General features: G+C 43.5%; 2 protein-coding genes and 1 pseudogene across 2 annotated transcripts; all 3 read right to left on the bottom strand.

The window, feature by feature from the left end:
- Positions 1–157: 157 nt before the first annotated feature.
- Positions 158–17,076, bottom strand: LOC108926422 (myosin heavy chain, fast skeletal muscle-like; annotated as a pseudogene).
- A 6,069-nt stretch (positions 17,077–23,145) lies between these two features.
- On the bottom strand, positions 23,146–26,840 carry LOC114909081 (myosin heavy chain, fast skeletal muscle-like). The gene is made up of 10 exons (XM_029249506.1): positions 26,660–26,840; positions 26,395–26,578; positions 26,098–26,263; positions 25,804–25,928; positions 24,788–25,096; positions 24,491–24,694; positions 24,263–24,388; positions 23,598–23,768; positions 23,275–23,378; positions 23,146–23,185 (listed from the first exon to the last, which is right to left on the bottom strand). The coding sequence occupies exons 1-10, from the start codon at positions 26,746–26,748 to the stop codon at positions 23,161–23,163; spliced, it is 1,503 nt and encodes a 500-aa protein (XP_029105339.1). The 5' UTR covers positions 26,749–26,840; the 3' UTR covers positions 23,146–23,160.
- A 337-nt stretch (positions 26,841–27,177) lies between these two features.
- LOC114909051 (myosin heavy chain, skeletal muscle-like) lies at positions 27,178–27,806 on the bottom strand (the record flags this gene model as incomplete). Its single annotated transcript, XM_029249508.1, has 2 exons — positions 27,178–27,309; positions 27,396–27,806. Coding segments are annotated over 2 exons (543 nt in total), but the record flags the coding sequence as incomplete, so codon positions are not given.
- Between the last annotated feature and the right edge of the window lie 3 nt (positions 27,807–27,809).

Below are 27,809 nucleotides of genomic sequence, written 5' to 3'. Positions count from 1 at the left end.
TCTGTACAGAGAAGTAACTCAACAGAACAGTGGTCCTTCAAAGCTATGTCCTTGTCCAGCTCAATAAGTCAAACAGCATGCCTGCATAATGCAATGAAATTTTGGTAGTTAACATTCTGGCTGAGCCACGTGGACCTCTCATGTTCGTGTTATAAGTTTAAATCCAATATAAAATTTTTATTACCTTGCTGATGTCACGGCTCTTGGCTCTCAGCTTGTTGACCTGAGACTCGGCGATGTCGGCACGTTCCTGAGCTTCCTCCAGCTCGTGCTGTACTTTCCTGTACCTGGACAGGTGGGTGTTGGCCTGCTCCTCCTGTGAAGGAGTCAAACAGCTCGTCAGTGGACACGTTCAACTGTGATTCCTCAAATGAAACAAGTTTACTTTCGGTTTATTTCAATGTCTAAGACCTCAGTTATACATTGTTTGTCAGAAACACAACATCTTACACAGGAAATCAGACTTACAGCTTCCTCAGCCTGCCTCTTGTAGGACTTCACTTTCAGCTGCAGCTTGTCAACAAGATCCTGCAGTCTGGTTATGTTCTTCTTGTCCTCCTCAGTCTGCAGGCAGTAAAGATGGTTGAATTGAGGTTACGGTGCTTAGCCGTTCTTCACGGTACTGTGTTTTTATAAGCAGCGGTAAAATCTTACCTGGTAGGTGAGCTCCTTGACCCTCCTTTCGTATTTACGGACTCCTTTGATGGCATCGGCTCCACGTCTCTGTTCACCTTCAACCTCACTTTCCAGCTCACGGACCTAATATGTAAGAACCCTTCTGTATTTTTCAAATTCATAGCATTATACTGGTAAATTATAAAAGTGAAGTGCTAGAAAGTGCAGTGAAAAATGATTTAGCTTCAATTACACTTCAGACGTCCTATCAAACAGTCCACAAGAATCAGTGTCTGCTTTTGGAATTCATAATATTATACTGGCAAACTGGGCAGGAACTGTGGATCAAGCAGCATCTGTTACCCTTGCTTCCAGTTTCTGGAGCTGTTTCTTTCCACCCTTCATGGCCAAACTCTCAGCCTCATCCAGACGATGCTGAAGGTCCTTGACTGTGACCTCCAGGTTCTTCTTCATCCTCTCCAGGTGAGCGCTGGTGTCCTGTTCCTTCTTCAGCTCCTCTGCCATCATAGCAGCCTGCATTTTTTTCATGCAAAAAACATTAGAGCAGTGGACTGTTATGTATCCTTACTTCTTGTTGTCATTGTAGCAGAGCTTCTGATAAAGCAATAAAAGAGCCACTACTGACATCAGTAATAGCTTTCTTGGCCTTCTCCTCAGCATTTCTCGCTTCCTGAATGGTGTCTTCAACCTCCCCTTGGATCTGAACAAGGTCAGCTTCAAGCTTCTTCTTTGTATTGATGAGACTTGTGTTCTGAAGAAATAAGTGTTTGTTGAGCATTGTACAAATATTTCGCTGAACATCCAGTTGAAAGTTACCCTTACCTGGGAGTGCAGCAGAGTGACACGCTCACTGGCATCAACCAGCTCCTGCTCCGCCACTTTGCGGCCTCTCTCCGTCTGCTCCAGAGCAACTCTCAGCTCCTCGATCTCGGCCTGCATCAGGGTGTTCCGTCGTTCAACCATAGCAACCTGCTCCTTCATGTCCTCCTGTCCTCTGATGGCTTCATCAAGGTGCAGTTGGGCATCCTTGGGGACCGAAAAGACATTTTTAAGGAATGACTTCTTATAAAACATACTGTGTTTTCATTGGATCTCGCAGAAGTACCTTGAGCTGTCCCTGGACGTTCCTTAGCTGTTTCTGGGCCTCAACGGCCTGGCGGTTGGCATGACTCAGCTGGATTTCCATCTCATTGAGATCTCCCTCCATCTTCTTCTTGACTCTCAGAGCATCGTTCCTGCTTCTGACTTCAGCGTCGAGACTGCTCTGCATGGAGTCAATGATTCTCTGACTGTTCCTCTTGATCTGCTCTATCTCCTCATCCTTCTCAGCGAGCTTCCTGTCAATTTCTCCCTTGACCTGGTTGAGCTCCAACTGGATTCTAAGGATCTTGGATTCCTCATGTTCCAGAGTGGCCTTTAAAAAGCATATATATATATGAAAATGATAGTGATAGTGAAAGTGATACATTATTTTAATTTATGGTCAAATCATTGCTTCTGCTTCCTCCAGGGCAGTCTGGATATCAGACCTCTAAATCTCAGATTCTTCACGCTGAAGTGTGCATTAAATATTTAAATGAATATCTGTTTTTTTTTAAAGTCATGCAAGCACAAAAAACTAGATTTTATCAAGAAGAGAGTACAAAAGTGACATAGAACTTATATTAATCATACTTTAGAAAATTACTCAGTGCAAACATCCATCCATCTTCCTCCGCTTATCCGGGACCGGGTCGCGGGGGCAGTAGTCTAAGCAGAGCCTCTTAGACTACTTCCCTCTCCCCGCAAACCTCCTCCAGCTCCTCTGGGGGAACCCCAAGGCGTTCCCAGGCCAGCTGGGAGACGTAGTCTCTCCAACGTGTCCTGGGTCTGCCCCGAGGCCTCCTCCCAGTGGGACATGCCCGGAACACCTCCCCAGGGAGGCGTCCAGGAGGCATTCGGAACAGATGCCCGAGCCACCTCAACTGGCTCGTCTCGATGCGGAGGAGCAGCGGCTCTACTCCGAGTTCCTCCCGGGTGACTGAGCTCCTCACCCTATCCCTAAGGGTACGCCCAGCCACTCTGCGGAGGAAACTCATTTCTGCCGCTTGTATCCGCGATCTCATTCTTTCAGTCATGATCCAGAGTTCATGACCATAGGTGAGGGTAGGAACGTAGATCGACCGGTAAATTGAGAGCTTCGCCTTACGACTCAGCTCCCTCTTCACCACAACAGACCGGTACAATGACCGCATTACTGCGGACGCCGCACCGATCCATCTGTCAACCTGCCGCTCCATTTTTCCCTCACTCATGAACAAGACCCCGAGATACTTAAACTCCTCCACTTGAGGGAGCAACTCCCCCCTAACCCGGAGGGGGCAATCCACCTTTTTCCGACTGAGAACCATGGTCTCGGATTTGGAGGTGCTGATTCTCATCCCCGCCGCTTCGCACTCAGCTGCAAACCTCTCCAGCGCACGCTGCAAGTCTTGATTCGATGAAGCCAACAGGACCACATCGTCCGCAAAAAGCAGAGACGAGATCCTGCGGCCACCAAAACAGACACCCTCCATTCCCTGGCTGTGCCTAGAAATTCTGTCCATGAAGATAATGAACAGAATCGGTGACAAAGGGCAGCCCTGGCGGAGTCCAACATGCACCGGGAACAGGTCTGACTTACTGTCGGCAATGCGAACCAAGCTCCTGCTCCGGTCATACAGGGAACGAGCAGCCCATAGCAGCGAGCCCCGAACCCCATAATCCCGAAGTACCCCCCACAGGATGCCACGAGGGACACGGTCGAATGCCTTCTCCAGGTCCACAAAACACAGATGGACTGGTTGGGCAAACTCCCATGAACCCTCCAAGACCCTAGTGAGAGTATAGAGCTGGTCCAGTGTTCCATGGCCAGGGCGAAAACCGCATTGCTCCTCCTGGATCCGAGGTTCGACTATCGGTCGGATTCTCCTCTCCAGTACCCCGGCATAGACTTTCCCAGGGAGGCTAAGGAGTGTGATCCCCCGGTAGTTGGAACACAATCTCCGGTCCCCCTTCTTAAAAAGAGGGACCACCACCCCGGTCTGCCAGTCCAGAGGCACCGTCCCCGAACTCCACGCGATGCTGCAGAGGCGTGTCAGCCAAGACAGCCCCACAACATCCAGAGACTTGAGAAACTCGGGGCGGATCTCATCCACCCCCGGAGCCTTGCCACCGAGGAGTTTTTTGACTACCTCAGCAACTTCAGCCAGGGTAATGGACTAGTCCCCCTCCAAGTCCCCAGCCTCAGCTTCCTCTACGTAAGGTGTGTCGGAGGGATTGAGGAGATCCTCAAAGTACTCCTTCCACCGCCCGAGGACATCCTCAGTTGAGGTCAGCAGTGCACCACTTCCACTGTAAACAGTGTTGGCGGAACACTGCTTCCCCCCTCTGAGTCGCCGGACGGTTTGCCAGAATCTCTTTGAGGCTGACCGAAAGTCTTCCTCCATGGCCTCACCGAACTCCTCCCAGGCCCGAGTTTTTGCCGCGGCGACTGCCAGAGCCGCGTTCCGTCTGGCCCGCCAGTACCCGTCAGCTGCTTCAGGAGTCCCATGAGCCAGCCAGGCCCGATAGAACTCCTTCTTCAGCTTGACGGCATCCCTTACCTCCGGTGTCCACCACCGTGTTCGGGGATTGCCGCTGCGACAGGCGCCGGAGACCTTATGGCCGCAGCTCCGAACCGCTGCCCCGACAATGGAGGTGTGGAACATAGTCCATTTGGACTCAATGTCCCCAGTCTCCCTCGGGACCTGGTTGAAGCTCTGTCGGAGGTGGGAGTTGAAGACCTCTCTGACAGGGGCCTCCGCCAAACATTCCCAACAGACCCTCACTATGCGTTTGGGCCTGCCAGGTCTATCCAGCTTTTTCCCCCGCCATCGAATCCAACTCACCACCAGGTGGTGATCAGTTGACAGCTCAGCCCCTCTCTTCACCCGAGTGTCCAAGACATATGGCCGAAGATCAGAAGAAACGACTACAAAGTCAATCATCGACCTCTGACCTAGGATGTCCTGGTGCCAAGTGCGTTAAAGTCCCCCAGTAGAACGACAGAGTCCCCAGTGGGAGCGCTTTCCAGCACGCCCCCCAGGGACTCCAAAAAGGCCAGGTACTCTGCCCTGCCGCTAGGCGCATAAGCACAAACGACAGTGAGAGACCGTTCCCTGACCCGAAGGCGCAGGGAGACGACCCTCTCATTCACAGGGGTAGACTCCAACACATGGCGGCTGAACTGGGGGGCTATTAATAAGCCCACACCCGCCCACCGCCTCTCACCCTGGGCAACGCCAGAATAGTGGAGAGTCCATCCCTGGTCGAGAAGAGTGGTTCCAGAACCCAAGCTGTGAGTGGAAGTGAGCCCGACTATATCTAGACGGTATCTCTCAACCTCCTGCACTAGCTCAGGCTCCTTCCCCGCCAGTGAGGTGACATCCCAAGTCCCAAAAGCCAGAGTTGGCGTCCGAGGTTTGGGTCGACTGGGCACTCGGCCCCGAGCACTGCCCAAATCACAACGCACCGGCCCCTTACGGTCTCTCTGGCAGGTGGTGAGCCCACCGAAGAGTGGCTCCACGTCATGGCTTTGGGCTAAGCCCGGCCAGGCCCCGTGGGCATAGACCTGGCCACCAGGCGCTCGCATGCGAGTCCCCCCCCCAGGCCTGGCTTCAGGGTGGGGCCCCGGTGACCCCATACCGGGCGGGGTGAACGAGATCCTTGATTTAATAGTCAAAAGGGGATTTTGAACCCCTTATGCAAATGCAATGCAAACACACACACACACATTTTCAGAACCACTTGTCCCATACGGGGTTGCGGGGGAACCGGAGCCTACCCGGCAACACAGGGCGTAAGGCCGGAGGGGGAGGGGACACACCCAGGACGGTACGCCAGTCCGTCGCAAGGCACCCCAAGCGGGACTCAAACCCCAGACCCACCGGAGAGCAGGACTGTGGTCCAACCCACCGCACCACCGCGCCCCCTCCGCAATGCAAACATTTAAATTTAAACACACACACACACACACACACACACACACACACACACACACACACACACACACACACACACACACACACACACACACACACACACACACACACACACACACACACACACACACACACACACACACACACACACACACACACACACTTTCAGAACCGCTTGTCCCATACGGGGTCACGGGGAACCGGAGCCTACCCGGTAACACAGGGCATAAGGCCGGAGAGGGAGGGAACACACCCAGGACGGGACGCCAGTCCATCGCAAGGCACCCCAAACAGGACTCAAACCCCAGACCCACCGGAGAGCAGGACTGTGGTCCAACCCACTGCGCCACCGCACCCCCAGAGAAATTTACATATACTGCATTCTAAATTGTACGATGTCATTTGTTCTGTAAACAGATGATAATTTAGCATATTGGAGTGATGATAGGTACATTTTTCTTAGGTTTAGCACAGGAGTAAAAATTTTATCATTTAAATTTATGGTAGTTCGGCCCAAAGTCATGTAAATTTGTGTAATGGCTAGTTTTCAGGAAAGCAAGATGTATATAAAATAGGTTAAGGCTGTATGTTTACCTCAGCTTCTTCTAAAGCAGTCTGAATTTCTGCCTTCTCAGTCTCTGCTGTCTTTTTAGCCTTCTCCAGCTCATGAATGGTCTTTCCAGTTTCACCAATCTGTTCAGTCAGGTCTGAGATCTCCTCTGCAGGGAAAACAAGAATATTGAAACTTGCTCAAGAGGTAAATTTTGGGCAATAAATGGATTAATTCCAATTGTTCAGTAAAAGAACTGGATTGATTTTAAACATCAGTCAGTTGCACATAAAATAATTGACACTCTTCATTAATATGTAGTAATAAGATGTAAGTACGCTGCAAGTTTTTGTTCTCTCTCTTCATGGTCTCCAGATGGTCCAAGGTTTCTTCGTAGGAGTTCTTCATCTTGAAGAGCTCAGTGCTGAGAGAACGAGCCTCTTTCTGAGCTCCTTCCAGCTCTGCCTGGCTTTCCTCGTACTTCTGTTTCCATTCAGCCAGAACCTATAGAAACATTAGCAGTAGAAGGAATGAGAAATGAAGAGTGCTTGAAATAACTGTAAAAGCAAAGACAAATGGCGCTACTGTCGGAATTCAAAAATGACAAAGTAGTCCTAGAATAGGATTTAATTTACCTTGTCAAAGTTTCTCTGCTTCTTGTCCAGGTTAGCAGCCAAGGCATTTGCTCTTTCCACGTCAATCATGAGATCCTCCACTTCACCCTGCAGCCTCTGCTTGGTCTTCTCCAGAGAGGCACACTTGGAGTTCACAGCTTCAATAGATTCCTCTGCATCTTGCAGACGCTGGGCAAGCTTTTTCCTTGAGAGAAAGTGATGTGTTCATGTTATTTGTGTCACTCTCACCGATTGTAAAGTGTAGCTATAAAACTAGTGCATTTACTTGGCCTCCTCAAGCTCCTCGGTGCGCTGGATGGCATCGGTTTCATATTTGGTTCTCCACTGAGCCACTTCGCTGTTGGCCTTGGACATTCCACGTTGCAGTTCAGCCTTGGCCTCCTGCTCTTCCTCATACTGCTCACGGAGCAGGTCACAGTCATGGCGGGCTGACTGCAGAGCGTGGGCCAGGGCATTCTTGGCCTAAAAGTCATTAAGGGTGAATAAATATGAGTGAGTAGCTTTTCTTTCATCGTCTTTTCATATTGTTTTTCAAAGCATCCAGCATGTCCGTGGAAGAGAACATTCAACAATATTCCGTTCCGTCACCTTTACTTCCTCTTCAATGTGCCTCTTGAGCTCTTCGATCTGCTGAGTGTAGGCCTGTTTGCCTCTCGTCAGCTGAGAAACTAGAGCTTCCTTCTCTTCCAGTTGGCGACTGAATTCACCTAAACAGATTAAAGAGTGTTACATTCTTTTTATTTTAACGGTGCTTTTTGTTTATGAAGTGCTTTTCAGTTCTACTTACCGTTCTCTGTCTGAAGTCTGGCTTTTTGTGCACTAATGTCATTCAGCTGACGAACATTTTCGTCATTCTTGCTCTTGAGTTCACTCATCTGATCTTCAAGGGTCCGGCACATTTTCTCCAAATTAGCCTGTTAAAATGTGTAAAATACTTAATATAGAAGTCTCGCATGTAATCAACTTATGGAAATTGGAATGACACATGTACTCCACATACCTTTGATTTGGCAACAGCCTCCATGTTGCTGGATAGATCGTCGATTTCCATTTTGTATTCACTCTTCTCCTTCTCCAGTTTCTGCTTGACACGCTGAAGGTTGTCGATTTGTTCTCCCAGCTCTGCCACGCTATCGGCCTGCTTCTTGCGAAGAGCGGCAGCAGTGGCCTCGTGCTGTAGGGTGGCCTCCTCAAGATCACGGCGAAGCTTCTGGAACTCAGCTTCTCGTTTCTTGTTCATCTCAATCTGAGCAGCAGTTGCCCCACCAGCCTCTTCAAGTCTCTCACTGATCTCTTCAAGCTCCCTGGAGAGATCAGCCCTCTGTTTCTCCACCTTGGCCCTAGCAGCACGTTCAGCTTCAATTTCCTCCTCCAGCTCTTCAATACGAGCCTAAAAGTACATACTAAAATTACTAAAATATCAAGATAGTAAATATTTTTGTTATAACACGCTGTATTTATGATTCAGGGAATTTACCTGGAGTTCTTTCATTTTCTTCTGCAGCTGAGCCCCTAGTGATTGTTCATCCTCAATTTTGCTAAGAAGTTGACTTGTCTCAAAGTCCTTCCTGTAGAAATGAATCAAATATTTTCAAGGTTTTTGTTCAGAAATGGAGAAATGTTTGGATATTTTGACAGTCTTAAATCTTTCAACATTCCTTTGCTTCTTAATCCTCTCCTCTGACTGTTTCTACATTCTTTCTACATCAGAAATACACTCAACATTCAGTTGACGGAAATCTCCTTATTTAAATTTCACTTTTATAGAACCTGAAATTTATAACAGGAAGTGCTCTGTGACACTGTATTTGTCTGATTTAGTTGACAAATTGTCCGCTTAGTGGTCCACTGTGTAACAAACTACTAAAGACTTTTGACATTGTCAGCCTCCTTACCACATTGGAACAGCTTGGAAGAGTCACTGAAATGGTTTGAGACCTCCTTTATCTATCAGATAGATCTTACCAAGTGGTGTGGAGTGGCTCCCTCTCTCTCAACAGATGTTCCAAAGGACTTAGTTCTGGGTCCTTAGCTCTTGTCTACCTCTATCTACAGGGCTTCCCTTGGCTCAGTCATTGTCTCTCATGACTTTCAGCTGCTATGTAGACAACACAATACTGTTCCTCTGTCTTGTCTCAACAGGCACAGGCATAACCTCTACCATCTCTGCCAGGTTGACCAGTCAGCATGTACAACCCAGACTTTGTATGATGCCCATTTCCCTTCTGCTCACTGACTTGTTCAAAAGTCTCTATCAAACAGCAAAACTGAATCATTTATTTCATTTATACATTCAACAACTGTATGAACTGAATAAATATGATTCCAGCTCATTCCCTTCGCTGCCTTGCAGAAACTCTTCCCTTCTCTTGGCATATTTTACTTGGTAAAAAAGCAAAACCTTTGTTTTACATGGTAGAGTTCAGTTGTATTTTAAAATTTGTATTCATATTTCAACTATTGCCTTTTAAAATTTCCTTACTTCTTAAGCTTCTCCTCTGACTGCTGTTTGTCATTCTCTAGATCCATTATGGATTCTTGGGCCAGTTTCAAGTCTCCCTCGAGCTTCCTCTTGGCTCTCTCAAGGTCCATGCGTAGCTTCTTCTCTTGTTCCAGAGAACCCTCCAGCTGTTACAGGAATAGCAGCTGAATACTACCTATTATGATTATTGATAATGAAATTTTAAACTTTTAATCTTTTAACTTACATCATCTACTTGCTGTTCGAGCTTAGTCTTGGCTTTCGTCAGACTATTGACTTTGTCTTCTTCTGCCTGAAGATCATCCAGAGTTTGCTGGTGTGCCTCTTGGAGGGCTTTCTTCTCCTTGGTTAACTTGGCAATGGCCTCATCCAGAGAAGTCATCTCCTCTGTCAGGTTTTTAACCTGTAATAGAGTATTTTGTGTTTGTTTAGAATAACTCTGAATTGTAAAAATGTAGTTATGGATTATTGATTATATGTTAACCTTGTTTTCTGTGGCGTGTTTTTCCTTCTCCACTTTGGCCAAAGTCAACTCTAAGTCATCAATGTCCTTCTTCAGCTCAGAACATTCATCCTCTAGTTTCCTCTTCTTGGCTGTCAGCTCAGCATTGATTTCCTCCTCGTCCTCCAGCCTTTCAGTGGTCTCTTTGAGTTTTGCCTCAAGCTGGATCTTACTTTTGATCAGGCCTTCACATCTTTCCTCCGCATCTGAGAGATTTTCCACTTCCTGAATAGAAAATGAAGTTGAAAGGTTTATTGTATTGATTGGGCAACAATGAGTGTTTCTAAGTGTAAATACGTTTTTTAATCTCGTGACATTATCAGCGGAGAATCTATGGCCAACACTGCTGACTGCATCAGAATCCATTCTTACTGCTTGCACTTGAAGCTGCAGGTCATTCTTCTCTTGCAGCAGAGAAACCATTTTCTCCTCAAGCTCCTTCTTCTTAGCCAGAGCTTTTGCTAATTCCTCCTTGCACTTCTCAAATTCTACCTTCATGTTGGCCATTTCCTTCTCAGCTTCTGCACTCTTCAGGAGAGGCTTGATCTTGAAGTACAGCTTCATCCATGGCCAGTGTTTCACATTCATGAATGAGCGGATGTTGTACTGGATAGTATAAATGGACTCTCTGTTTAAAATGAATTACAGAAGAAATTACTACATTTTATTGCAGGTATGTTACTGTGTTAACCTTATCAAATCAAGGAATACTTAACACTACTTGCAGTCACCATTTCCATTTTTTCGGCTTAGTGCAATTTGTACAGTGAAACATGTATTTTTATTTTAAATATACTTTATTATTTCATTGTGTGAAGGTCATACCTCCTCTCCATCATCTTTGCAAACTCCCTTCTCATGATGTAACCTCGGCCCAAGGCCTGAGTCATGGTAATCAGAATTGCTAACTTCTCATCTCTCATCTCTTCCAACTGGCCCAGCAAACCAGCTTTGAAGAACACCTACCATCAGAAAAAAAAGACCTCACCCTGTAAATCGTAACGCTAAATCCTGTGTCTCAGGCAATGTGAGTCAGTCAGTCCATGTGTATGTGGGGCCAGGGAGTCTCATCACCCACTCACCTTGGTGTGTCCAAACTTGTACTGAGTGTGGTCCACATCAATTGACCCCAAGAGTTTCTCTGAAGCCTTCTTGTTGTCGATGAACTGTCCCTCAGGGATGACACTGGCATTCAGTACTTTGTACCTGTAGGAAGGTTGATAAAGAGAAGAATTTCTATTTATGATTTTGGATGATTTGTGTTCAGTATTCCTAATTGAAAAGCGATTCCTATAGAATTTTTTAGCAGATTCTTACCCAGCAGTTACATTCAGTAAGTTTTTGTCTCCTACAGACAATAGATAGATAGAAGTTTGATACAAGAAGTTTGGTCTGTAGGAAGTTTCACTTTTGGATACTTTTAGTTTCAGTGTTTTCCTGGAGAATTTTTTTTTTAGCAGATTCATCAGAAATTTGCCCATATGTGATGCACCAGAAACTTGTCTTTTCCTTCCAATGGATTTTTTTCTACTATAAGCATTACCTTTGCTTGAAGTCACCATAGAGGATTCTGCTGGGGAATCCCTTTCTGCAGATCCTGATACCCTCCAGTACACCGTTACACCTGAGTTGGTGGATGACCAGGTAGTTCTCCATGAGACCTAGAAAATATTGTTAATGGTCAAGAAGTAGAATCAATGGGACCACCATTGTACCATTTAATTATACAGTCATTTAAATTTTTTGTTTAATTATATAGCGGTTCAGAAAGTGTGTGTGTGTGTATAGACAGCTACAGTAAGGAGCGCTGGACCTACCTGGTGTCTTTGTCTCATTAGGAATTATGCATCGTACAAAGTGAGGATGAGTGCTTCTCAAGTTGGTCATCAGCTTGCCCAAGTTCTCCTATAAGATGATGTGATATGTTCTGCTAAAATATATATTGTGTAAACATAGTGTGCAGTTGCTGCTTGTATAACAAATGGTCAAGTTATGAATTTTTGAAGATACAAGCATCTTGCAGTTCATTTATTGTAAAATAGTTTTTTCCTCACCAGTCTGTTTTCTAAAATTTCTGTCTTTTCTGTCTCAAAAGCTGTTCTTAACTAGCAGTAACACACAAATCGAATAGTGAGGAATCAGATTAATTCCGTCCTCGTCCAGTGTTTATAGCTTGTGTCAAGTGTTCTAGAGTGTTGATAAACAATTAGAACAGAAAAGATGAACCTGTATATGGCATGAATCAGTCTAAAATCAAGGCTAAATAGGCAGTTGTGGAGACTCAGTATTTTTATTTTCAGTGACTTTAAATTAGTGTGTTATCACAGCCTTACGATGTATATTTATTATAGGTGTATCCAAATTTTTTTTTTGGATACACCTATAATAAATACACATTTTTTTTCTGAGGCGAACTTAAAATAAATTGTCAGGTATCTGTATTATTGAGCTTTTAATAGTTGTGTATCTAAAATCTGAACATTCATCTTCCTTATGTGATAAAACTACTAGCAGTCATGATTAAATGGAGGAGGTTTTGGAGGTAACATTTTTAATTTCCAGTAATTTAAAATTAGTTTCAATTTTAATATAGTTGGGCATTTATAAAGTAAAAGTTGTGAAGAGTATTTTTAAAATATATTATTTCTATATCTAAATTTTTGCAGAACCTAACGTGTGAATTCATTAAAGAATGTTTCTACTTCTAAGTTTTTATTAATTCTGACTTGGAGTTAAACTCAAATTGATTTATGAACAGACTTCTTGTCCATCTTGTGTTCGTAATGTTAGGAGCCAGTTTAGAACTACAGTCAAGTTATTGAGACATATGATCTACTTTAAAGGAAAATAATAAAGAATTAGATTTTTACCCGGAAGAGAGCTGACACGGTTTGGAAGGAACCACCCTTCTTCTTGCCACCTTTTTTGCCACCACCAGTCTCTACATACAAAATAAATATTTTGTTTGAAATGCGTAAGTATTAGCTAATAGTTGTAATTCTATATTACATTTTATATTAAATTATAAGAGTTGTAGGAACAGAAATGAAAATAACTGTTATTAATTTATAAAGGAAACAAGACTTGTAAATGGCTAAAATGTATTGCACCCTCTCCTGAAGCATGAGCTGTAAACAAACATCATATCAACAGCATCTACATACAAGTTGTACCTTCTGTTCCAGCATGAGCCACGAACAAATGAGCCAGAAGTTTAAGTGCAGACTTCTGGTAGAGCTGCACTACAGAGTCGTTCAGGGGGTCCTTGTTCTTGTCCAGCCAGCCGACGATGTTGTAGTCCACTGTGCCGGCATAGTGCACCAGGGAGAAGTGGGCCTCTGGTTTGCCTTTGACAGGCCTTGGTTTTTGGAAGCAAGCAGATTTGCCAAGATGTTGGTCGTACAGCTTGTTCTTGAAGGTCATGTCTGTAGCCTTAGGGAACATGCACTCCTCTTCAAGGATGGAGAAGATGCCCATTGGCTGTCAAACAAAGAAAAGTTTGCGTAAAGCTTTATGAGGAGTGACAACATGGGATTTCTTTCATAACTGTTGAAGGCCATGTCACGTACCTTCTCAATAAGCTCAATGCAGGCAGCCAAGTCCATACCAAAGTCAATGAACTCCCACTCAATCCCCTCTTTCTTGTACTCCTCTTGTTCCAGAACAAACATGTGGTGGTTGAAGAACTGTTGCAGTTTCTCGTTGGTGAAGTTGATGCACAGCTGCTCAAACGTGTTAAACTGAGAATATGAAATTAGAAGACTTTACTAATTACAAATCAATATCAAAATTGGGGAAAATGATTTACCATCCAATTTTTTGAGAATAGAAGCTCTTCGTAAAATGCACTTACTTCAAAGATCTCAAATCCAGCAATGTCCAGGACACCAATGAAGAACTGTCTCGGCTGCTTTGTGTCCAACATCTCATTGATGCGAAACACCATCCACAAGAACATTTTCTCATAGACAGATTTGCAGAGAGCCATAGTTGCATTGTTGACCTGATTGTGCAAAATGGAACAGAAGGTTTTTCCATAGTCTTTCAAGTCTGAATATTTGTTGTTTGTTTTACATTATATTGAACATATCAGTGTGTGCACAGCTACATAGATCATGGTGAATATACAGTATATTCTCTACCTGAGGTACAGTCTGCCCCTTGGTGACAAATTCATTTCCGACCTTCACTCTGGGGTAGCAGAGAGCTTTCAGCATGTCAGCTGAGTTCAGGCCCATGAGGTAGGCGATTTTATCTGCCACTGAATTACAAAGAACATGTGTTTGCTTTTGCTCTTAAATTCTAGGTGGATTTCTGTTTGGTCTGGGTTATTTTGTTTTTTACCCTCAGTGCCATCAGGCTCAGCCTGCTCCTCTCGCTGCTTCTGCTTGAACTTCATGTTCCCATGATGCATCACTGCACCAGTCAACTTGTAGATGCTTATCTTCTCGTCAGCACTGAAGCCCAAGATGTCAATGGCAGTCTAGGTGATTCAAAACACATCACTTTACAAGCTGTGCATTGATAAAAGACAGTATAGAAAGCCCTTTAGTTGTAGGTCTACTTACATCTGTGGCAATGAACTCTTCCACATCATTGATACTTTTCACAGTGATCTCGCCTTTGCTGATCATGGGGTAGTCATAGGGGTTGGTGGTGATGAGAAGTGCCTCTGTAGAGATTTTCAAAAGGAACGTTGAAACATTAAAGGGTCTACGTTGGAGACACATAAGAAGTGATTTCCATTTCACATGGAGTACCTACCGAGCAGCTCTGGTTTGTGGCCAGTCATAAGCTGATAGAAGATGTGGTAGCTTCTCTCAGCTGACAGCTGGAAAGTTACTCTTGACTTTTCCAGCAGATCTGTTGGTAGGAATCAATTTTTGTTTTACATTTATTTTGTTGGTATCTCCGGATAAATGACTGGCAAAGAAAATATGGGATAAAAAGACTCACAAGTTTCAATATCAGCGGAAGCCAGTTTTCCTGTGGTTCCGAAATGGATTCTGATGAATTTACCCTAGACGTTAATTGAAAGTAGAGGGTGTTATAGAGTAATACTCTTTCATATTGTAAAGTACTCTGCATATTGACGCAGCAAGTAGTTTTAATGTTTCTCAACTTACGAAGCGAGAGGAGTTGTCATTCCTCACAGTCTTGGCGTTACCATACGCCTCCAGCAGTGGGTTCGCCGCAATGATTTGATCTTCCAGAGAACCCTGAGAGAAGATATTGCAGTATTCATAATTTTGTCATAGGACATAAGTCTGTGTTATAGATGTAGTATAACTGTCTCTGACCTGCATTTTTCCAGGCACAGGCTCCGCTTTCTTTTGTCCAGCGACTGCGATTGTCGCAAAGTACTGGATGACACGTTTAGTGTTGACAGTCTTTCCTGCACCAGATTCTCCACTGAGGATGAAGAGAGACAATCAATGGAAATTATGATACACAAAATAAGAGTTGATACTTCCTTCTAGCTGTACCTACATGTATTGGACAGTCATACACTGACTGACAGTGAGAAAAGTGACAGCTATTGGACTTATCTTTTGTTTATGCTGTGAGTATAGTGTATACAATATATGTGATATTGTTTGTTTCTTTCCTCAAATATTAAATAATTTATTGGTACACATACTTACGTAATCAGGATTGACTGGTTTTCACGATCTGTAAGGAAAAGTAGTGCATGTTTCCTTCAAATGTTTCATAAATAGACAAGGAATAGTTTAATATTGTACACTACACTTAATTTATCTGAAATGTGGTAATATACTTTATTTTATTTTCTTCTTACCTGTGAGCATGAACTGATAGGCGTTATCAGAGATGGAGAAAATGTGTGGAGGGGCTTCAACTCTCTTCTTGCCTCTGTAGGCAGTTACAACTGCAGGATCGTACACTGGGAGCCACTTGTAGGGGTTCACAGTGACGCAGAACAGCCCAGAGTAGGTCTGGAAAAGAACAAATGGACAGTTATTCTCTTCGGTATTACTCTTTAATATATACATTGATTGTTTTGAATTTATGGAAAAACTCACGTAGATCATCCATGCTGCATAACGCTCTTTGAGGTTAAACAGCACAGCGGGTTCATTGAGGTGAGTCATCATGGCCATGTCCTCAATTTTGTCAAACTTTGGGGGGTTCATGGGGTGGATGTCATCCTCCTTAACAGTTAGAGTCTGTGAAAAGTCAACATGGTAAATTATCAAATGTAGTCTATAACTCTCTGTAGTGACGTCTTCCACCTTTTTTAAAATTCCGGTCTAAAGTGTAAGTCCCCTAATGGAATGTTATCGTATCCTGGTGAAGGGGCTTGCATATCTCAGCAAGGCTATGAGCTGTATGGTGTTGGACCACTGAAGACGAGCAGGCTATAGCAGACAGGTCAGATTGAACATGGGTCAACTGGAGAAGGAAGCTGCCAGTCACTCCAGTTTTTTTCTTACTGACAAGTGCAACAAAATTTTCAAATTGGCACTGGAAAGTCCTTCAGGTCAGAAAGTGCCCAATGTAGTACTGATATGAAATAGACAGGTCAACCATGAGTCGCAATGCATGTCAAGACATGACGACTCTAAAGCCAAGAGGGAAGCTAGCAACTGATGTATAGAGAGATGTAAGGTAAGTCTTATGTTGCAAAGATCTACTCTGTAGCGCTGAAACCTGGAATGTAAGGACTTTGCACGAAGGCCAATTTGATGAATTTTAAGATAAGGCAGAAGAAGGGGACAACAGACTAAGATGGCTAGATAGTACTGATGTCACAAATATATGCTTGGAAGAGCTCAGAGAAGAGTTGCTGATAGACAGGACAGGACTAACATGCTCAAGTTCTTGGAAGTCATGAGGAGTTGGGTTCAAAGGAACGACTGAAACAGTTTGGTAAAAAACGATGGCTCTTCTAGTTGAACTACTTTTTTGTGAGCATTAAATTGTATAATGGCTCCAATACAGACAAAAGTATAAGTGAATGAATTTTAGCCTTGATTGCAAACACTTTACCGTGCAACATACAGCTCTGAGTCAGGTTGTACAGTTCTACTTACTTTCCCATCCTCGGTCTTAACGGTTGCTTTGCCGCCCTCTCTGCTCGCAAGTGTACCTTTGACGTACATCTCCTTGGGCTCAGCCACAAAATAGGCTGTTTTGGCATCGAAGGGCTTGTTCTGAGCCTCAATCCTCTCTCTCTCTGGCTTCCGGAGGTAAACGGCCGCCGGGCCAAAACACTGCATCTCCGCGTCCGTACTCATGGTGGCTCTTCACTGGGGATTGAGGGTAAAACCGCTGATGTATTAATAATGTTAACCACGGTTTTTCAGTGAAAATGTGCCAATGTGTTTTTTAAATCCACTGCTTTCTTTGCCTTGTTTTTCTTTTTTGATAATAGATTTTAATGATAAATTGCATTTTGCTTTGCAATAAAAACTTTTGCATTCAGTAAGGATTTACCTCTTTTCACACCTACAGAGAAAAGTGAAAACTTGTCGATCTGGATGCTGAAAATGAGAGGCAAGAAAATATTTTTAAACTAAGTCAATGAAATCTTTTTTAAAATAACTGAATGTAGTGTCTTATGTTATACTCTTCAGTTTGAACAATGCTGTTTGGAAGATTTTAATTATCAGATTTAATGTGAACAATACCCATAGGAAATAGGTAGGAACATATTGTTGCATTCCAGTTCTGACACAACCCGAAGAAACGTAACTCACTCACCTTTCCTGTGTGACTGTGAACCTTTGCGTTCTCTGTGGCACTTACTTTTATAGAGAGATTTCACCTCCCTCAGCAGAAACCACCTCCTATATTTGGTCATGTATCCGTGCTCTGTAACCTATTAAGTTAAGCCCGTGTGATAGTATTTTTATCAGATGATTTGTTTGTGAGTGCTTCGGAAATTTTAGTCAAAAACTCCTTCTAATTTGCCTAACTTATTCACTTGACATGCCTTGCTCAGATTTACCAACATAAGTTACATTGTTTCTATGAGGAGTTGTAGGAATTATCTGTCCTGGTTTAATGATTTGTTGCACAAAAAGGAGCCTGCTATGGAAATTTGCATCAATGTTACGGCACTTTCAGTCGTCCTGTTTCTCCCTGAGATGTGAAACTGTAGTCGATAGTATTCATTTTGTCACCTTGAGTCAGTTAAAACTTGGATTGGTCTAAATTTTATGGACAAATAAGCATACATAAGTATAATTTCCTCTAGCAACCAGATCATGCACTCTTTTTTTTTTTAAATCATTTCTGAGTTTTATTGGATTTTATAATAAATAGTTTTCACGCAAGAGATACTGAATTCCTGATGACCATCACTTCATATATTCACTTATCATGACCGGACCTAATGCCGTTATATATGTAAACTTATTACATATACGTAACTATACAATGTTGTCACAGTATACCACAATTTCATGATTTGAAAGGTGTGTCCATAGCTGTATTTACAAGAAATGCTAATAAAAGGCATGATTTTGCCCATTTGCAGACTTCACAGGACTAAGTGTGTTAGAGTTTGGTTTGGTTTGGGAACTTGTCCTTCACTGTGTTCTCAACAAATGGACATGTGCGCATGGGTGGATCATAAGTAACTCTACACCGCGAATGGCTGTTTCCAGCAGTACAATGCTTTGCCAGTTCTGTAATAGTGTTGGATGGTCTTCTTTTCCATACCCTGGAGCCTCTTAGCACATAGATAGAGACTGGAGGTAAAACAGATCCATATCCTGCCATTCTGAGATATCATCAGCATTTCATGATCCTCCAGCACAACAGAGGTCCAGTCCATGAGGGTTTGTCTTGTCAAAGGTATTTTGAGCATTTTTCTATGGTCCCACATTCACATTAAATACAGGTTGTCTGTAAGATTAACTGTCAGGAGAATCAGTTGTTTAAATATTTAACATCTTTATCAGACCGTAGTGGATTGAAAGCGTGATTATGGGACAGTGAACAGTTCTAGTGTGTGATGTCAATGAACGATCCATGTTGTCTTTGTGTAGCTCTGGACTGAGTTTGTTTTACTGTTTTTGTTTTCTGTTCAACTACCTGTACAGATGTGTGTCTGAAATTAACACAAAAAGTGTGAAGAGACTGAAATATAATGTAATGCCAAGGCTGTGAGTCAGATAGTCTTTATGTACATGTAAATATTTAACAGTATTCTTTTCTTATGAATTTTAAAATGTTTGGCATCAAAAAGCTGTGAATAACTTGTTTTGCATTCATGCCACAAGTATTTCGTGATCTCTTGAAGCATTTCCTGGAGACATTGTGAAGGTTTGCCTTGCCATCCATTCTTATGTCTCTTGACTGATGTGGACAAAAGAATACAGCTGACATCAGTTAAACTGAGACGTTTAAAAATTCCTGTTGACTTCTCTAGTTGAGGCAGTTTCATGAAAGACCCCAATGCTTTAAACAGTTAACCGCAGAGACTTGTATAAATATTCCTCCTGAATTCTACCGTTGAAGCAGAGACCGTTTTTTTTTTAAACAGAGCCAGTTAACCTTGGAGGAAAACTTTCAAGGTTACAAGTATTATCCTCAAGTGCTTTATCTGTACTCAACAAGGGATCAAGGGATCACGTTATACAATTTTACTCCAAGACACAATATTTAGTAACAGGATTTTCCATGGGAAAGATGATATGATACTGGATAAAGAGGACTGGGCTGTAAAAAAAATTCTAAAGGGTTTGATTATGTGATAGATATTGGGTCATACATTCAATAAAATTTGACACTTGATATCTTAACCTTAAGACTGTGTTCTTATTTGGAGTAAATGCAAAAATAGCTGCTTGCTCAGCTCCTCTCTCAGAGCTTTGCTATTTGTCACACATTGCTTAGAGTCTTATTGTGAAGCTGATCTCAAACATCCTTTGATATCCAGCTGGACTTGAGGCTCCTTCCCTGAGCAGATGTTTCTGAGCTCTAGGTTTGGAAGAACATCATATTTAAAAGTAAGTCACTTATTTATTCTTTATGAATTGTCAGTTGAACAGTTTAAAGTCAACATTTTAATTTCGTGTTATCTAGTCTTTTTTTAAATAAATATTTGTAGCGTACATATATATGTGTGAGACAGCTGAAGTATTGAATCCTAAATGTTACCTGCACTGATATTTGAAAGTAAAACTTCATCAGAAATTTAAGTAATTTTATCTTCATTTATTGATTTTTCAATTTTACTTACTAATTTAGTCATTTTGACTTGTGCTTGTCCTTTTGAAATATTTTGAAATGTGCTGTACACATGGCAACGGTTGCATATGAGCCCAGTTATGCTTGTGCATTTGTTCGTTCTTGTTGTGTTTTCATGGATTTCTCCTGATTTCCTTCCAGTAAATTTAAGTTAATTGGTGGCAAAATGTTTTTAAGTCTGCGTATGTATGCGTAGGGGGGGTGGTGGTGCGGCAGGTTTGACCGGTGCCTCGCTGTGTGGTGGGTGTGGGGTTCGAGTCCTGCTTGGGTTGCGCGGAGGCTCTGTGTTTTTCCCTGCATTTACCTCTCCCAACATGCAGAGGGAAGGACCTGGCAACCCACCTCTGTTCCTCCCTTGACTTGCCTTGAAACCCACGCGAGTGGTCGCTACGAGTCAGTTTGACTTGGCACCTTGCATGCATGCATGCATGAGTGAAAGAGTTGTGTGGTGAGTTGCATCCCATCCATGGTTGCCAGTACCCAGAATATGTGCCCTTCCTGAGACTGGCTACTGATTTCTGCAACTCCGTGTGGAAATATTCTGAGAATGTTAAATGCTGAGTCACTTGAGACATTCCTTCCCTCCAGTTAAATTCACTTCATACATGAGCATAACATTCTGCTATGGAATTGTCTGGACATAGAGCAGAATCTGTTGTTTCTTTATCAATGGCAAGTCATCCAGGTCCTGCTGAAGCCCAAATCATTAGCAAATGTGCAGTATGACCTTCAGATGTGTGGTGTTGGAAACACTTTGCTTTACTAGGTTTACTAAGAATCACATGTCCGCAACTAAGTCTCTTTCTCCTAATGTAATGCACAAATTGTATTTTCTCTGAGATGGATGTCGCGTTAGAGAAAAACGTCTGCTAAATGAATAAATGTAAATGTAACGTAATGAGGGGGCGCAGAGGGTTTGGCCAAGTCCTGCTCTTTGGTGGGTCGGAGGTTCGAGTCCCGCTTGGGGTCCCTTGCAATGGACTGGCGTCCCGTCCTGGGTGTGTCCCCTCTGGCCCCTCCAGCCCCATGCCCTGTGTTGCCGGGTTAGGCTCTGGTTCGCCGCGACCCCACTCGGGACGAGCGGCTTCAGCCAGTGTGTGTGTGTGGTCTGTGCGTGTGCGTGTGCGTGTGCGTGTGCGTGTGTGTGTGTGTTGTGTGGTGTGTGGGAAACTAGGCACAAACTGCAAAGACTGAAATCACACATGAAGGAAATAAATATAAAAATCTCTTTGATTACTTAATTTACAAATGTGTGAAGTACAGAAGGTGCATTAAGCAAGCCAGAATGCATGACAAGGTTTTCATAATGGCCCATTAAAATGTTTCATTCATCCCCCTATGAAATATAGATTAAATTATGCACATTTCTGAGGCACAATTTTTGTGAAGTACTTTCCTCCATTGACTTGTTCTAAGGTGGATGTGATGAGAGGCAAGGATGAAGGTGTCTTGCTGTTATTGCATTCAATAATCAATACATGGCCATTACCCACCATTTTTTTGTCTGTGAAGTAGAAGCCTGCAGTGGCTGGGGACATGGGTGGAGAAATTATCTCTAAGCTTAGTGCTTCAGTGATATATGCCTGTATCGTTATGAGAGAGAGAATTATCCTTCCCATAGGGACTACTGTACTTGGCAGAAGATCTATGGCGCAATCCCAAGGCCTATGTGGAGGAAGTGCAGATGCCCAGACCTTACTAGAAAAGTGTTAGGTGACAATTAAATAAATGTATATACTGTCAGAATAACATAGCCTCACTTGGATGGTGATTGGTCCATCTGACACAAAATTTTGTCCGGGTGGACTGAAGGTTGTAGAGGGGTTCCACCTCATAGGTGTTTCACGCTAGTGATATAGTCTCACTATAAAGTCACATGATTTCAGAATTTCTTGTGAGCTGGCATATGGCTACGAGACAAGTGTTGGAAAAGCTGCTCTGGTCCGAGAACCCCGTTTCCCCTCCAGGACCTGCACGTCTAGCCGGCCTTCCCAGCCTGCTTAGCACCCCCAGGCTCTCTCCCTACACGCTGGCAAACACAGTCACCCCATTATTTCCTCCAGAAGTGCCCCAGTGGTTGCTTGCCAACATTTCACAATTTACCCATAATAGAACTATGTACAAGAAACAAATCTTCCGCGCCCAAACACGTAGTAATGCGAGTCGTCACAATATGTTTGCAAGTCCAGTAACATGGTATGCATGTTTGTTATGTAAGGGACACCTATAATTTTTTTTTTTTTTTTTATTGCATTGGCAATAGTTTAATAGGTCTTATTTGTATTGCAGTACTTTGGTGAGTAGCCAGAAGATGAAAGTCAGGTTGGCTTATGAGGATGGAAGACCTGGGACCATGATAAGAGTCATGTATTATGTTCAAGTCACAGTGTTTGTAGTCCCCACATGAATAGCAAGGTAAACATGTTTAAACGATTATGATTGTTTGGTACACTGTGAGAAAACACTAATTATAATATTTTCAGCTTTTGGCTGTCTATAAAATTATAACTTCAGAATTTTTTGCAAATTATACAAACAAAACAAATGATAATGAAACGCTGACTTTATTGACTGATGATTTCCAGAAGTACATTTCACAAGAAATTCATATTGTACGATCGCTTGTTTACTCTGTTTCATCAGGGTCTTGACCTTCATTCTGCTTCTTTGGCCTTAATGAATAGAAAAGATTAGTTAGAAAGCATCTTAATCACCAGAACAAGTTAGAAACACAGGTCGCAGAGAAGTATTAAGAGCTGAACTATGAAATTACCTTGCCAGCATCACGGCTCTTGGCTCTCAGCTTGTTGACACTGAGACTCGGCGATGTCGGCACGTTCCTGAGCTCCCTCCAGCTCGTGCTGTACTTTCCTGTACCTGGACAGGTGGGTGTTTGGCCTGCTCCTCCTGTGAAGGAGTCAAAACAGCTCGTCAGTGGACACTGTTCAAACTGTGATTCCTCAAATGAAACAAGTTTACTTTCGGTTTAATTTTCAATGTCTAAGACCTCAGTTATACATTGTTTGTCAGAAACACAACATCTTCACAGGAAATCAGACTTTACAGCTTCCTCAGCCTGCCTCTTGTAGGACTTCACTTTCAGCTGAGCTTGTCAACAAGATCCTGCAGTCTGGTTATGTTCTTCTTGTCCTCCTCAGTCTGCAGCATAAAGATGGTTGAATTGAGGTTACGGTGCTTAGCCGTTCTTCACCGTACCGTGTTTTAATAAGCAGCGGTAAAATTCTTACCTGGTAGGTGAGCTCCGTGACCTCCTTTCGTATTTACGGACTCCTTTGATGGCATCGGCTCCACGTCTCTGTTCACCTTCAACCTCACTTTCCAGCTCACGCACCTAATACGTAAGAACCCTTCTGTATTTTTCAGATTCGTAGCATTATACTGGTAAATTAGAAAAGTGAAGTGCTAGAAAGTGCAGTGAAAAATGATTTAGCTTCAATTACACTTCAGACGTCCTATCAAACAGTCCACAAGAATCAGTGTCTGCTTTTGGAATTCATAATATTATACTGGCAAACTGGGCAGGAACTGTGGATCAAGCAGCATCTGTTACCCTTGCTTCCAGTTTCTGGAGCTGTTTCTTTCCACCCTTCATGGCCAAACTCTCAGCCTCATCCAGACGATGCTGAAGGTCCTTGACTGTGACCTCCAGGTTCTTCTTCATCCTCTCCAGGTGAGCGCTGGTGTCCTGTTCCTTCTTCAGCTCCTCTGCCATCATAGCAGCCTGAAATGTTTATTTTTTAATGCATAAAACATTATAGAGTAGAATGTGTTGTTACGTTTCTTTACGGTTGTTCTCGCTGTCACGACCCCGACCGCGTGCTCAACGATCGCAGCTGTGACTACTCAGGGATACAGGGTATAAAGAGGCTGCCCGGGCACTCCACACTGCGGAACCTCATCTAGACAAGACAGAACTCACGACACTCGCAAGAAAGCCTCTTTCCCTGTTTCCCTTCTTGTTCCCGGCTCCTTACCCGTCCCATTCCCTCAGTTTGGTTTCCCGGTTCCTCGACTCTCAGCTCCGCAACCTCGGCTCTGGTTTTGTCTGCTCCTCGGAACAATGTACGACGATCGATCGACTCCTGCCTGTCCCTGACTATTCTGTTGCCTGCCCCACTACAAGAACATGCACCGGCGTTTGGATCCGTCAGCAGAATCCCTGTGATCAATATGACACTCGCTTTCTGATAAAGTACTGAAAGAAATATTACTCACATCAGTGATGGCTTTCTTGGCCTTCTCTTCAGCATTTCTCGCTTCCTGAATGGTGTCTTCAACCTCCCCTTGGATCTGAACAAGGTCAGCTTCAAGCTTTTTCTTGGTATTAATGAGACTTGTATTCTGGAAGAAAAAGAGTTATGTTGATTTTTATTGCTTCTGATGGCGTTGAAATAAAAGCTTGAATGGAATGTTGACTCATTACAGAGAAACTGACATAGTTACCTGGGAGTGCAGTAAACTGACACGCTCACTGGCATCAACCAGCTCCTGCTCGGCCACTTTGCGGGCTCTCTCCGTCTGCTCCAGAGCAACTCTCAGCTCCTCAATCTCAGCCTGCATCAGGGTGTTCCGTCGTTCCACCATAGCAACCTGCTCCTTCATGTCCTCCTGTCCTCTGATGGCTTCATCAAGGTGCAGCTGGGCATCCTTGGGGACCGAAAAGACATTTTTAAGGAATGGCTTCTTATAAAACATACTGTGTTTTCATTGGATCTCACAGAGGTACAATTACAGACATACCTTGAGCTGTCCCTGGACGTTCCTCAGTTGTTTCTGGGCCTCAACAGCCTGGCGGTTGGCGTGACTGAGCTGGATCTCCATCTCATTGAGATCTCCCTCCATCTTCTTCTTGACTCTCAGAGCATCGTTCCTGCTTCTGACTTCAGCGTCGAGACTGCTCTGCATGGAGTCAATGATTCTCTGACTGTTCCTCTTGATCTGCTCTATCTCCTCATCCTTCTCAGCGAGCTTCCTGTCAATTTCTCCCTTGACCTGGTTGAGCTCCAACTGGATTCTAAGGATCTTGGCTTCCTCATGCTCCAGTGTGCCCTAAACAGGTGAATGAATAAGAGATATTTAGAAAAATATAGGAATCAAAACAAAACTAATGGATTTTCTGTTAAAAAAGAGGGTTGTTAGAAGAACAAGACATATTCTGAGTATCTGAAATGCAACATACCTCAGAATATAAATAGGTTAGCTTTAATTCATACATTTATTAATTTAGCAGACGCTTTCCTCAAAAAGAATATGCATCATATATACGTATGATTTATATATCACATACAGTATATGTATATTTATCAGTAAATGCATTGTCTGTCTGAACTGCTTGTCCCACACGGGGTCGCGGGGAGCCGGAGCCCAACCCGGCAACGCAGGGCGTAAGGCTGGAGGGGGAGGGGACACACCCAGGACGGGACGCCAGTCCGTCGCAAGGCATCCCAAGCGGGACTCAAACCTCAGACCCACCGGAGAGCAGGACCCGGTCCAACCCACTGCGCCACCACGCCCCCCATATTCATCAGTAAATGTATGCTTGTAATTCATACGTATATGTTTAACACTGAAAACAAGAAGAATAAAACATACTTAAAGCATTTGTAACATAAGTTACCCCAGTATTATGCGCTAGAATAGATAAATACAAAGAATAATGACAGAAAAGAAAATATGAAGAAATGCAACAAAACATACTTTGAGTCTTTGTAAGATGAACTACCCCAGTATTAAATTTCTTATATTTGAAGGCTTACCTCAGCTTCTTCAAGGGCAGTTTGTATTTCAGACTTCTCAGTCTCCACTGTCTTTTTAGCCTTCTCCAGCTCATGAATGGTCTTTCCAGTTTCACCAATCTGTTCAGTCAGGTCTGAGATCTCCTCTGCAGGGAAAACAAGAATATTGAAACTTGCTCAAGAGGTCAATTTGGGGCAATAAATGGATTAATTCCAATTGTTCAGTAAAAGAACTGGATTGATTTTAAACATCAGTCAGTTGCACATAAAATAATTGACACTCTTCATTAATATGTAGTAATAAGATGTAAGTACGCTGCAAGTTTTTGTTCTCTCTCTTCATGGTCTCCAGATGGTCCAAGGTTTCTTCGTAGGAGTTCTTCATCTTGAAGAGCTCAGTGCTGAGAGAACGAGCCTCTTTCTGAGCTCCTTCCAGCTCTGCCTGGCTTTCCTCGTACTTCTGTTTCCATTCAGCCAGAACCTATAGAAACATTAGCAGTAGAAGGAATGAGAAATGAAGAGTGCTTGAAATAACTGTAAAAGCAAAGACAAATGGCGCTACTGTCGGAATTCAAAAATGACAAAGTAGTCCTAGAATAGGATTTAATTTACCTTGTCAAAGTTTCTCTGCTTCTTGTCCAGGTTAGCAGCCAAGGCATTTGCTCTTTCCACGTCAATCATGAGATCCTCCACTTCACCCTGCAGCCTCTGCTTGGTCTTCTCCAGAGAGGCACACTTGGAGTTCACAGCTTCAATAGATTCCTCTGCATCTTGCAGACGCTGGGCAAGCTTTTTCCTTGAGAGAAAGTGATGTGTTCATGTTATTTGTGTCACTCTCACCGATTGTAAAGTGTAGCTATAAAACTAGTGCATTTACTTGGCCTCCTCAAGCTCCTCGGTGCGCTGGATGGCATCGGTTTCATATTTGGTTCTCCACTGAGCCACTTCGCTGTTGGCCTTGGACATTCCACGTTGCAGTTCAGCCTTGGCCTCCTGCTCTTCCTCATACTGCTCACGGAGCAGGTCACAGTCATGGCGGGCTGACTGCAGAGCGTGGGCCAGGGCATTCTTGGCCTAAAAGTCATTAAGGGTGAATAAATATGAGTGAGTAGCTTTTCTTTCATCGTCTTTTCATATTGTTTTTCAAAGCATCCAGCATGTCCGTGGAAGAGAACATTCAACAATATTCCGTTCCGTCACCTTTACTTCCTCTTCAATGTGCCTCTTGAGCTCTTCGATCTGCTGAGTGTAGGCCTGTTTGCCTCTCGTCAGCTGAGAAACTAGAGCTTCCTTCTCTTCCAGTTGGCGACTGAATTCACCTAAACAGATTAAAGAGTGTTACATTCTTTTTATTTTAACGGTGCTTTTTGTTTATGAAGTGCTTTTCAGTTCTACTTACCAGTTCTCTGTCTGAAGTCTGGCTTTTTGTGCACTAATGTCATTCAGCTGACGAACATTTTCGTCATTCTTGCTCTTGAGTTCACTCATCTGATCTTCAAGGGTCCGGCACATTTTCTCCAAATTAGCCTGTTAAAATGTGTAAAATACTTAATATAGAAGTCTTGCATGTAATCAACTTATGGAAATTGGAATGACACATGTACTCCACATACCTTTGATTTGGCAACAGCCTCCATGTTGCTGGATAGATCGTCGATTTCCATTTTGTATTCACTCTTCTCCTTCTCCAGTTTCTGCTTGACACGCTGAAGGTTGTCGATTTGTTCTCCCAGCTCTGCCACGCTATCGGCCTGCTTCTTGCGAAGAGCGGCAGCAGTGGCCTCGTGCTGTAGGGTGGCCTCCTCAAGATCACGGCGAAGCTTCTGGAACTCAGCTTCTCGTTTCTTGTTCATCTCAATCTGAGCAGCAGTTGCCCCACCAGCCTCTTCAAGTCTCTCACTGATCTCTTCAAGCTCCCTGGAGAGATCAGCCCTCTGTTTCTCCACCTTGGCCCTAGCAGCACGTTCAGCTTCAATTTCCTCCTCCAGCTCTTCGATACGAGCCTGGAAGTGCACGATTTTGACAGG

Source organism: Scleropages formosus, unplaced genomic scaffold (genome assembly GCF_900964775.1).
Source record: "Scleropages formosus unplaced genomic scaffold, fSclFor1.1, whole genome shotgun sequence".
In the NCBI taxonomy this organism is placed as follows: Eukaryota; Metazoa; Chordata; class Actinopteri; order Osteoglossiformes; family Osteoglossidae; genus Scleropages; species Scleropages formosus.
The sequence above is the reverse complement of the archived record's forward strand: the minus strand, read 5'-3'. Positions and strand labels throughout refer to the sequence as shown.